Source organism: Malania oleifera, chromosome 13 (genome assembly GCF_029873635.1).
Source record: "Malania oleifera isolate guangnan ecotype guangnan chromosome 13, ASM2987363v1, whole genome shotgun sequence".
Lineage (NCBI taxonomy): Eukaryota > Viridiplantae > Streptophyta > Magnoliopsida > Santalales > Ximeniaceae > Malania > Malania oleifera.
In genome coordinates this window covers 73,567,853-73,579,943 of record NC_080429.1, presented here as the reverse complement: position 1 = coordinate 73,579,943, position 12,091 = coordinate 73,567,853, and the positions used below count along the sequence as shown (strand labels likewise).

The 12,091-nt window shown below is 35.2% G+C and overlaps 1 protein-coding gene across 1 annotated transcript; it reads right to left on the bottom strand.

The window, feature by feature from the left end:
- Window positions 1-8,462: 8,462 nt before the first annotated feature.
- On the bottom strand, window positions 8,463-10,438 carry LOC131146424 (NAC domain-containing protein 100). The gene is made up of 3 exons (XM_058096032.1): window positions 10,276-10,438; window positions 9,120-9,385; window positions 8,463-9,020 (listed from the first exon to the last, which is right to left on the bottom strand). The coding sequence occupies exons 1-3, from the start codon at window positions 10,430-10,432 to the stop codon at window positions 8,463-8,465; spliced, it is 981 nt and encodes a 326-aa protein (XP_057952015.1). The 5' UTR covers window positions 10,433-10,438.
- Between the last annotated feature and the right edge of the window lie 1,653 nt (window positions 10,439-12,091).

Here is a 12,091-nt window from a genome sequence, read left to right as displayed (position 1 = left end):
CGTTCCATCTGGGCCTTTCGGGTGGTTAGGATTTATCCTCGTCATCAACTCCGACATGCCCTTGCAGCCGTTAGATCACCACGCACCATCAACGGTGGCTATTTGGGGGTGTCAGAGGCTTTAAACGTGGCTGGAATGCATGTTTGTCCCTCTACCCAGGCGTGTTGACACGTGGCATTCCTATCCTCTCCCCTATTAATGCCCGTCAGTCCCCTTTCATCATCTGTCCGATCACTTTTCGATGGACGGCCGAGATTCAGTGATGACCCTAATATACCCATCACTCATTCTCTTTAACCATCCCTCGAAACGTGGCTAACAAACTCCCCCATCGCCGTTGGATTTCAACCTCCATCAACGGTCAAGATCGGCCATGTCAGGAATCATGCTGGACTCTTGACCCACCACGCAAGGAGCAACACGTGGCACCCGTCCTCTCCACGTACACTTGGCCTGGTGTGGCCACTTGAGGACCCTTTGATTAAGACTCTCTATCTACAATCATGATCTTGCCCTGTTGCTCATCCGGATCCTATACGATCCATCAGTCAAAAGCTGATCATGGCAATGGCCTTGATCGGCCTTAAACTAGTCTCTCCTGGATTGGTCAACGTTTGACTGGTCCAGCCCCCTCCCCAAATCGGTTCTTACTAGTTTATTTTATTTTAAAATAATTTCTTTAAAACTTCAAATAAATCCATAAAAACTCATAAAAATTCAAGAAAAATGCTAAAAAAATCTAGAAAAATAAGAGAAAATTTCCAAAAATATTTGAAGTCATTTTGAAAGTAATTCCATCACATATGCTCATTCACAAATCCTCTCACATTCTCATGCTTACACACACACACACATGCATGCACATACACACTCACATAAGCACATTTTCATTCATGTGTGCATTCCAACACTTACACATACCCATGCATGCAACATACACTATAACACCCATGCACATGCACACACACTCATGCACACACAACCACACATGCGTGTACAAAACTCTAAGCACGCATGCCACACACCCATGCACACACTAAAACATACGCTAACCTGTGCGCCCCTAGGCACTGCATAATAACTTGGTCTTGACTAGACTCTAAATAGGTTGACCTTTTCGGTTTTCTCCCCGAATCGGTCGGGTCCTCTGAACTGTGACTAAACCGGTTCAGTTTGCGTCATTCCTACTTGAATAATTCCAAAATGCACCAAAATCCACAAAAACATAAAAGTCAGAAAAGGTCACAAAAATGTTTTAAAGTTTTGGTTTTCATGGTTTTTGTCTTAATTTTATTTATGCTATTTCGAAGTTCAGGAAAAAATCACAAAAATCACAAAAATGTTTTCACACTTAGAAAAATCACAAAAATTTTTTTCGGCACAAGAAACCGTTTTCATCTTAAACAAAATTCCAAAAACCTCACGAAATATTATGTTCATACTTAAGACAAATTTTAAAATTTTCAAAAACTCCAGGAGCGTACTTTGTACCCTATTTTCTCGATTTTCCAATCCCAATGATTTCAAAGGGTGACATGAAATCTTCGGAGTATGATATGCCCCGGTTATGAGAGAATACCTATATAGTACCTTCATTTTTTTCAATTTTTGGAAAAGAGTAATCTTAAAGGCTTATCACATTTAATTTGAGGGATAATCTTCAATTAATCTGGTACCATTTGTAAGAACGGGTGTGTAGGGCGTGCTAATACCTTCCCCTTGCGTAACCGTACTCCCGAACCCGATTCTGGTAACGTAGACCGATTTTACCCATAACAGGGTAGTAATCAAGTGTTTTAACCACACTCCAAAAGGTTAGTGGCAACTCCATCACACATTGTTTTTTTTGCAAAAAATATCATTTTTGAAATCACACACCTTTTCCAGTTCGTGTACCCCCGGGGCAACACACAACATGGTTGTGTTCCCGCCTTGTGCAGGGAAGACGTCACGACATATATATTTATGATGTGTAAATATTATAACTATAAAATAATTGATAATAAGATGACATTTTTTTAATGTATTTTCCTAAAGATAATCAAGGAAAAATCATTAAAATTCTTTTTCGAAGTTCTCTCCTTAGTTAATGTAACCATGGTAATTGTGGGCAATCACATTTCAGGCCTTCTTAGTAATTTTTCAATATTATTTTAAAGCATTAATTTTGGTCATCTTAATTTAATCTGCATTTTTATAAAATAAAATTATAACTCATTCTATTCCTTTCTAATACCACTTTTTAAATTATAATATACAGTAAAAATTGTTAGCTTTTGAGCAACCCCAAGAGGGGCGGGGGGTGAATTGGGTATTTAAAATTTATTACTTAGATCAATCCACTAATCAACAGTATTACACAAGCCTAAGGTCAATCTAGTGCATGTAAAATATATCAATGCAAATATATAATGGAATTTAAACCGCAATAGAAATTCAATCAAGCATGCACAATAAAGCAGTAAAGGAGACGACACCTAGAAATGTTCTCGAGGTTCGGCCAAATTGCCTACGTCCTTGCCTTGGCTAACATGCATAAGGATTACCACTATAGGCTCACTTAATGGGTGGAGCGGCACTTAAACAACCAGGCCAATTAGCACAAGGCTGACCTCAACCTTTACAATCAGGTCAATTAACACAGGACTGACCTCAACCTACACAATCCTTACCGGGTTGGATTACCATTCCCTTAGGCCATGCTTGGAAATACAACAATATTCACTCAATCAAATGGTTTAATGATTGTGCTTTCATGTAAAGTATATATGTACCCAGTATACGCAAGTAATAATCAATTCACACCAAACATGTATGAACTTTAAGCTCAGTGGTATATATATGCAATCTACACTCAATATAATATAATCAGTATGATGCTCAAGAGTGTTCAATACAAGCAATATCTTGTAATATAAGCAAAGTACTTCAATAGCAAATCAATATTCCAAAGATACGAGTCAGATAATCAAATTAGTTCAAAAGGGTTTTCTTCAATGTAATATGCACAATACTAGTTTGAAAATATTTGTCTGTTTGAAAAAATATTTGCGCAAACAAAAACCAAGCTATTGGACACTTGCAACAAGATGCAAATATCCTAAGCTTACTTAGTTTATCCCTACACAAGATTTATCAAGTTAAATCCGTGAGATAAACTATGCCAAACTCCCCAAAATCAATATCAAATATTCAAGCAAGGCAATGGGAGTATTAGCAATACCTAATAAGTACTAGCATACAAAATATACTCACAATGCTAAGATGTATCAAGGGAATGAATATACAAGCATTTGGAGTGGGATAGGCTAAAATATGTTTTTGAGATTAAGAGGATCTTTGCTAATTATTTTGATAATCTCTTACTAATTATTGAAAATGAAGCCCTATATAAAGAGATAGGAAAAATTATAGCCATTAGGACACGTAGGGTATTATTATATTTGTTTTAAAATATTTTAACCCTGTTTTAAAAATTAAACCGCGGTAAAAAATAGGTCCAACCCAAGAGCACTGGTCGACTAGAAACACTTTCGATCGACCCAAGTTCTTGGGGTTCGGTCGACCAGGCTAAAAATGAACTATCTTCTCGGTCAACCGGACATGTATGTTTGAGGCGATTTTTTTGTATGTCCGAGGTTCGGTCGACCAGGGCGAAAATGAACCAGGTCAGTCAGTCGACCAGACCATTGGGTTCCCACATGTGGGAACTCGGTTGACTAGGTTGGTGTAATACAAAAATGTCTTGGCTGACCAGGAAGTTAATTATGTTAACTTTAGGCAGGTTCGGTTGACTGAGGTCAATTGAACTGTCATGGTTCGGCAACCGGGAGGTCAAAGTATTGACTCCTTAGGTGGTTCGGTCGATCGGAGGCCAATTAAACTATACAGTTCGGTAGACTGGGCCGAATTGGGTTCGGTCGATTGGGGCCAGAATGAATTACCTAGGTCGGTCGACCGAAGGTGCACATTTTGTGCATTTCGGTACAATTTCATGCAATAAACACCCTATTCAAAAGTCTAACACATACATGTGCAATAGTGAGTGTCCTAGGGTCATTTCTAGGTCCTTTTAAAGACAATGAAAAAATCCAGTGTTGGTCGACCGAAGGGTGTTCACTAAGGTCTTTCTATGGTCATTTGCTTTTTAGGAGATATGTAGGGACCTAGAGTCATTCTATGGTCTTTGAGCTTTGTAGTTCTACATGCATGATATGCACCAATTATTACAAATCATATCCTATTTACTTATTACAGACCCAAAATGATAAATATAAATAACAATATAAAACAATCTTTAGGGTCTTTGCCTTCTTCAAGTCCATGTGCGTGCACCATATGATATCTCCGATTGGTCCTGCACACAAACTCATTAACCATTAAATATCATAGTATTTGTCATAATCAAAACGAGATATGACCAATAAGGTCAACAAAAATAATGAAAAAAAAAAATGGTTAAATCGAAATTGAACGGTCCAGCCAACAAAAAAAAAACTGACTTTTCATATATTATATGTAATGTGTGCGATTAGATGAGAGATATATATATATATATATATATATATATATATATATATATATAGAGAGAGAGAGACATGCGTGGAACATATTTCAATGTGCAAGTGTGAAAGACGACAAGATGTTAAAACTTGATATACATTTTTGGTCTACAACCTAATAGTTTAAGTTTTTAGTTAAAGTGTAATCTAACATGGTGTCAGAGCTAGTTACCAGGAGGTCTCAGGTTCTAGTCTCATCGCCTACGTTTATTCTGTGGTGTTTTAAAAAATTATGTTTCTTGTCGTGACGTTCATTCCTGCGGTGTGAGGTGAAATAAAAAAGTCTTTTTGATTTTCGTGAAAAATGGTGTGATGGAGTCGCCACTAACATTTTGGAATGGAGTTAGAATATGTGATTACTACCCAATGAAGGGTAGAATCGGTCTGCATTACCAAAGCATGAATCGGAATTCGGTTATGTGAGGGGAAGGTTCTCACACCCCCTACACACCCTTTCTATGAACGGTACCAACTTAATTAGAAAACTATCCCAAAATTAAACTTAATAATTTCTATTTACTCATTTAGAAAAATTACACAAAACTAATGCAAATGATAAACCATGTAAGTACTATATAATTATTCCCTCAGAACTAGGGTACATGAAGCTTTAAAAAGCTCATACCCATTCTTTAAAATCACAGGGAAAGAAAATTGAGGATATATTGTACTAAAATATCTCTTAGAATTGTTTCACAAACTCTATAGAATTTGAGCTTGAAGGAGTGAACGTCATGGTGATGCATCAATATAGGAAAAACAATAGTGCGACTGATTTTCTTGCTAAAGAAGGAGAAATGGGAAACAATGTAATCTACAAAGAACAACACCTTTTACCATGTTATCTGAAAGGTATTCTGCGGATGGATAGGTGGGGTCTCGTTTCTGTTAGTCGTTAGTTCAACTCTAGAGTTTCGTTTAATGTATTTTGTTTTGATTTTGGTTGTGTTTATGTTTTTATCTTTTGTGTTAGTTATGTTTAGTTTTATTGTCCTAATTTGATCGATTGCTAGTTTTGGGAGGGTTTTTCTATACTCTCCCTTTTGTTTTATCTTGTAACCACGGTATTCTTCTGCCAAAAGTGAGGGTATATTAATAAATAAATAGAGGTGCCGCCCTCTTTTTTTTTTTTAAAAAAAAAACTCTAAGAATTTTTTAAAATATGAAATAGTATTTTATAAATTTTCCTGGAAGGTTTTAAAACTCATTCGGGATGAAAAGTTCGCAAAACGATTTTTTGGACCTCAAAAATATTTTTTTGGATTTTTCTCTAGTTTTTTTTTGTGTGATTTTTCCACATTTAGCTTGAATTTTCAAATAGATAACATAATAGAAAAAATTGTATTAGTAATAAAAAGAGATAGATGAATGCTTGTATTGTGCCTTTTTCTAATTTTTCAAATCTTTTCTTTGTCTCAAATTCAGAAGGATGGGTTGAACAATTAAGGACTTTAAGTCAAAATTTGAAATTGTTTTTCTTCAATTAGAGATTTTCAAGTCAAAAAGTTAAATTGACAAAACAAGAGCAAATTGGTTCATTCTTTAGATTTTTTTTTTTTTGGTGAAAATTGATTTAAATTGAAAAATAAAGGGAGTTTTTTTAAAGATTTTGTTTTTAATTGAAATGAACTTAACCACTAAGAAATTCAAAGAAGGAAAATTGAATGAGCATCATAAAAAATGAATGAGAACGACTAAAATGTCTTATTGAAAGTAATCGAACCCATGGACCCTTAAAAAAGAAAAAGGGACCCAAGTGGTGTCCTTGTGGATTCAAGATGTACGTAGGCAAAATTGGACATATATAGTTATTTTTCTATCTAGTGGACCTTCTTTATTAAACTCACATGCATATTGCCAAACCCCTTGAAAGCCCTATGGCTTAAACACATTTATATGCTTAATTCTTGTTAATATTGTAGCATTGAGGATATATTCTTTCCAATATGCTACTTTAAACACGTTTATATGCCTAATTTAGCTTTTGTTTGTCAATATTTTTTGCTAGGTTTTATCAAACTTCTAAAGCCCATTGTTTGTTTCTTAAGTGCCTTCTTTGCCATAGAAGACATCATTTTATATAGGACTATTGCGAAAACCATATTGATTTGATGTAGTTTCACTCATTATTAGCCAACCTTGGTATTTCTCTCTCCTCTCCACCTATTTTATCATGTGAAACCTTCAAAGGCTAAATTTTCATTTGTGTGTGACTAGGTTGCAAAAGGCCTCTTCGATGCAAAATTAATTTCAATAAAAGATTAGCTCGTTGATATTCTTACAAATTAATTGTCCTTTGCTCTAATAAAAGACAATATTAATTAAAAGGTAAAAAAAATAAATTTTTTAGTAAACATATTTTTTTACCTCTGAAAAGTTCAAGCATTGTTTGGACTTGCTTCATGTATCCAAGTGCTAGAAGGGAGACGGTCCCAACCTAATGTCTCAAGTTCAAGGTGGAGTAGCAGGTTATGTTTTCGGGTTCTCCTAAGGGACATATACTCGTCAGGGCAGAGATTGTTGTGTTATGTGGCTCATATACTTGACGGGATGCATGTACAAGGGAGAAGACATAGTGAAAAAATCACATGTGTTGAGGAGCAGTAAGGAAACCGTTGACGGTTTGGCAACGGATTTCAAACAATTTGCATACTGTCTTAAACCATTGATGATTTGGTTCAATCTGTCGACAGTTTGGCTCAGGACTTAGAGCATATTTTGAAATTTGAAAGGGGAACGTTAAGTTGGTTGGGGTTTGGAGGGAAACCCTCCGAGAATTTTATATATACACTATTTTCGGTGTATTTTCATTATAAGAAGATTATTGTAAGTGTCTTTTGACACCAAGATATTAAAGTGCTGTGCCGATTGCTCCTGTGGATGTGGGCATTGCCGAACCATGTAATTCCTTGTGTTGATTTATTTGCTTTCATATATACTGTGTGGGTGTGTTTTGTATTTGGTTTTAATTGTTTGCCGCATTGATATTCCGCTGTGCAAATGCGATTTATACAACATCTTCTTAAATTTTGGTGACTTCATTATGTGTGGGTGTTGTGTGTCTGTGTGTGTGTGTTAGAGAGAGAGAGAGAGAGAGAGAGAGAGAGAGAGAGAGAGATAGAGAAGAGAGAGAGGACGCGACGCGCGATCTCGCAGCGATCCACAAGCCTGATTTCCTTCAACTCACCTGTACAACCGTATATTTCAACCAATTAGATTTTAAAAAATTAAAAGTTTGAATATATTCGAGCCAATAGAAATTTCATGGTTTTAAACGCCAACCAATTGGAAATGAATGAAATATTTTAAAAATTTAATAATATGAGAAAATTGGTTCTTTGGTTTTGGGGGCCTACGAGGGCATTCTGATATGTTTTAATATTATAGTATAGATCACACTCAATGAGCCATATGTTAATGAATGTATAGGGTCAGCACCATGTGTAGTTATGCAACACATGGTGGCTTATTACAAGCTAGAATTTTTAGCACTAAATTTATGGTCTCACATTATGATCATATATACATAAAATACACACACAACACACACACACACACACACACACACACACACACATCCATGCATGTAATGATGCAACCAACATAGTTTGTTCTTATGTTGAGATTATCAAAGACACTAAAAGGAAGTAAGAACCTTGAGTGAACATAAGTAGTACAAGAGAATATGGATATTTCTCTATAGCTAATTGGCACCTAGCAAGACTAACTTGATGATTACAACATACAACTTTATATATGTTGTATGAACTTTAGCACCTAATGTCTATGTGCAATTGACTCACAACATGAATTCCTTTCAGCCAATACAATTTCAATATATATAAACAGAAAGGAAAGTTTTATGAGCTGTTAGTTTTCACTTTCAACAATTTCTCTACTTCACCAGATGGAGTCCAAATTGAATGGTTGCTCCTGTTGCTGTTGTTGGTGTTGTTGTTCCATAGTGTTTAAAATCTTAGAGGAAGAAGTCAAGAAATTCGAATGTAGATTAGTTCCAATTTGAGGAATCCCTTGTGGCGGAATTGAGTAATCAACACCTATAGCCTCCCTTGGTTGATAAGTACTCTTCAATTGTAATGCTTTAATCAGCAGTGAATTCATTGAAGGATGGGAGCTTAGCATCTCTGGAGGCCATGAAAGAGATGGAATACTTGTTGTCTCTTTTGTTGCTAGCCAATCCATGTTCATGCCCATGTTCATGTTCATGCAATTAACATTATTATCCATATTGTAATTTTGTGTTAGAACATTGCCGTTATATGCATTTGAAAAATTTGTAGCACTATTTAAACTCGATAACTGATCAACATCTTCAAACTCGTTTGAAATTGCATTAGTATCGCATGGAGATTCAAGAGATGGTTGTGACGATGGAGTTTGCTGTGTCTTTTTAGCAGGCGAGCTCTTTTGGAAGACCCTACAAACCACCCATTGATCCTATACACAAAAGAAAATCACTAAAAGATCATTAATTAAATTTACAAGTCAAATGATTAAATATATAAAGAAGTTAATCAATGTTTCATACTTCTTTACCTTCACGGATGTGATAGAAAATTTATTTTCTATTCTATATTCATGCATAACCCAGTTGCTTTTCTCACCCTTCGGAGCTCTACCTTTGTAAAATACTAGGGTTTTCTTCATCCCAATGAGCACTTCAGCACGAAAGATTTCCTTGTCTTTCCCTGTGGTTTTCCAATAACCTGCTTCTGTGGCCCTGTTGGTTCGAAGTCCAGTTGGATATTTTCGGTCTCGCAAGCTAAAGAAGTACCATTCTTTTTCCCCCATGGAAGCCTTGCCTGCACCATACTTTAATTCCTTTAGCTTGTAGTCTTTCATCAAAAGGTTTGATTTTTATATTTTTGTTTTTAATCAACAAAAATCAATTTTATAGAAGAGAAGTAAGCAATATACAACCAAAAATTACCCAAGACAAAATACAAACCAAAAGACTATGGCAGTAGAACAAGAGAATAGAAATGCTCAAAGCCTCGAACTTCGGTGAGAAAGCTAGCAAACTAAGCCCTCAAAACATTTTTAATTAACAAATTGATAAACAGAGGGTACAAATGATTACAAATAATTATAAAACTGTTAGTGAACGTATATGGACAACTTAAGAAATAGCAAGAAGAGTCTTTGAAAAATTGAAAAAATAAGGTGATAATTTTGTAATTATTTAGAAACTTGGAAGCAAAAAAGAAAAATTCTTTTTCACATAAATAATCGTGACCTATTATTCTTAGGTTACACTGAAATATTTTCCTCATCAATCATTCTCTAAAACCAACATAAGCAAATCTTTTTCCGAAAAATATCAATTCGAACTCTACTTCTTGAGCCCCATATCCGCACAATGAAGCAAACATAATATTAAATCGAAATCTACTGTCAACGACATTATAAAAGGGAATTGAATCAATTTTAAATCTGATAGAAAATTAAGAGAACAACATGCATGCCACCATCTCTCTCTCTCTCTCTCTCTCTCTCTCTCTCTCTCTCTCTCTCTCTCTATATATATATATATATATATATATATATATATATATAACCATATAGATCATTTTATTTTCTAACCACTAACCTTAAATACTTAATTAAAACAAGAGAAGAAATTAAGAAACATCAATCATCATCAGAGACAGCGGAGAGACAATTGAATTGAAGTAGCAAGCTGGGCACGTACCAGGGAGGTCCCAAGGCTCAGACTTGTTGAGATCAACATCTGCAATAGCCCTGCAAGTGAAACTCAGATCTGAAACCTTGCGAGTCAGATAATGGGTGATGAGCTCTTCATCTGTGGGGTGGAATCTGAACCCTGGAGGAAGATGAATCTCCCCCATGATTTGCAGTTCAGTTAAAAACCAGCAGCTAGGTTTCCAGCAGATGGGAAAAACCCTAGCTAGCTAGCAAGAAAAATCAGAAGCAAAGCTCATACAGCGATGACTCTTATTTAGAACCTCATAATAGCGACTGATGATGATGATGATGATGATGGTGGTGGTGGTGGGGTTGATGATGACTGGTATATATTAATGGGAGAGGGGTTCATTCGCTCCTGCTCTGTTGGTCATCCTTCAGGAACAAGCTGCCGTTTCTCTCCATGGCTGGTCTTTTTTAAGTTTTGTTATTCACAGCTAACTCGTTGACAAAGCTGGTGCATGAAACTTTCTACATCTCCTGTGCAGGTTCGTGATAAATTTACTATACCGCCCCAGAAGGGCATGAGCCCCGAGGCAGATTTTCTCAAATTTTTTTTTTTTATATATTTGAGGGCCGACTGTAAATTGACCGGCTTTTTCATGGCACCGACGTATGTATATAGCTCCATTTCCTTTGTTTTCACTTAAATACAAATAGATAGGTGGTGTTTGGAAGGAAGGATTTTGAGACTTATATTTGGACTTTGACATATTGCATTTTATCCAAATGTATACAAATTCAAATAAAAAACTTGAAATCTGAGCTCCTAAAATACAAGGTTAGAGTTTTTCTACTTGAATAAAGTGGTCTTTCTTTATTTTGGGTGTACTTTTCACATTCTAAATATACCTATATAAATATAGGTTGAATAGTAAAACAAATGTAATGTAGAAAAAAAAGATATTGTACATAGACAAAGATGAAGTCTAGGATTCGAACCCTGTCGCTTGCAGTGCACATCCGCGATTTACCTTCTACGTGTTGGTCGAGGGAACGACTAGCGTAGGCGTGAGATTAGTCTGATGCGTAAGCTTAGGACACCCGACGAAATAAAAAAAAAAACCATATCTATTTTTTAACATCTAAAACATATTTAAATAATTTTAAATTAAAAAAATTATTATAATTTCTTATCATATATATATATATATATATATACTTTGTTCAACAACTTACAACAATTTATATTAGAATTAAAATTAAATGTTAGACACCATTGAAGAACAATTTAATTAACTCATAAAGCGGACGAGAAGATAAAAAGTATAAGAGTTAATTCACTGTATAATTAATAAAAATAAAAAAATGCATGTGTGTTTACCAAGTGACCGGTGATATACGTTCCTGTTAATTCAAAGAGGTAGACATGAAAATTGTAGGCACTTCATTTATTTAGTATAAATTAAATAAGGTAAACGGGTGGCAAAGATTTTGAGGACAGAGTAGGTTGAGTTTTGTTTACACCATATGTAAGAGTTCCAACCACCTTCACCCATTTCTACCCACCATAACGCTGCAGCCTAATTCCCCACTGTAGGTAATTAGTCCAATATCGGCCAGGAACATGTCCTCATCACCACTCCTACAAATTATAATTATATTCACACTATGACATGCTCGGTATTTCCCTCACGTGTGACTATGCTATTCTACTGTTGATCTTCTTAAGTAAGCTTGTTCAATTGTTCTTTCTTAGTTAAAGAATTTCATTCTATGGAGAAGATGACATTCTATATTATAAATAGTTGGTATAAAAAATACATTGTCGTATTAAGAAATTACTAATTTAACTAATTAGT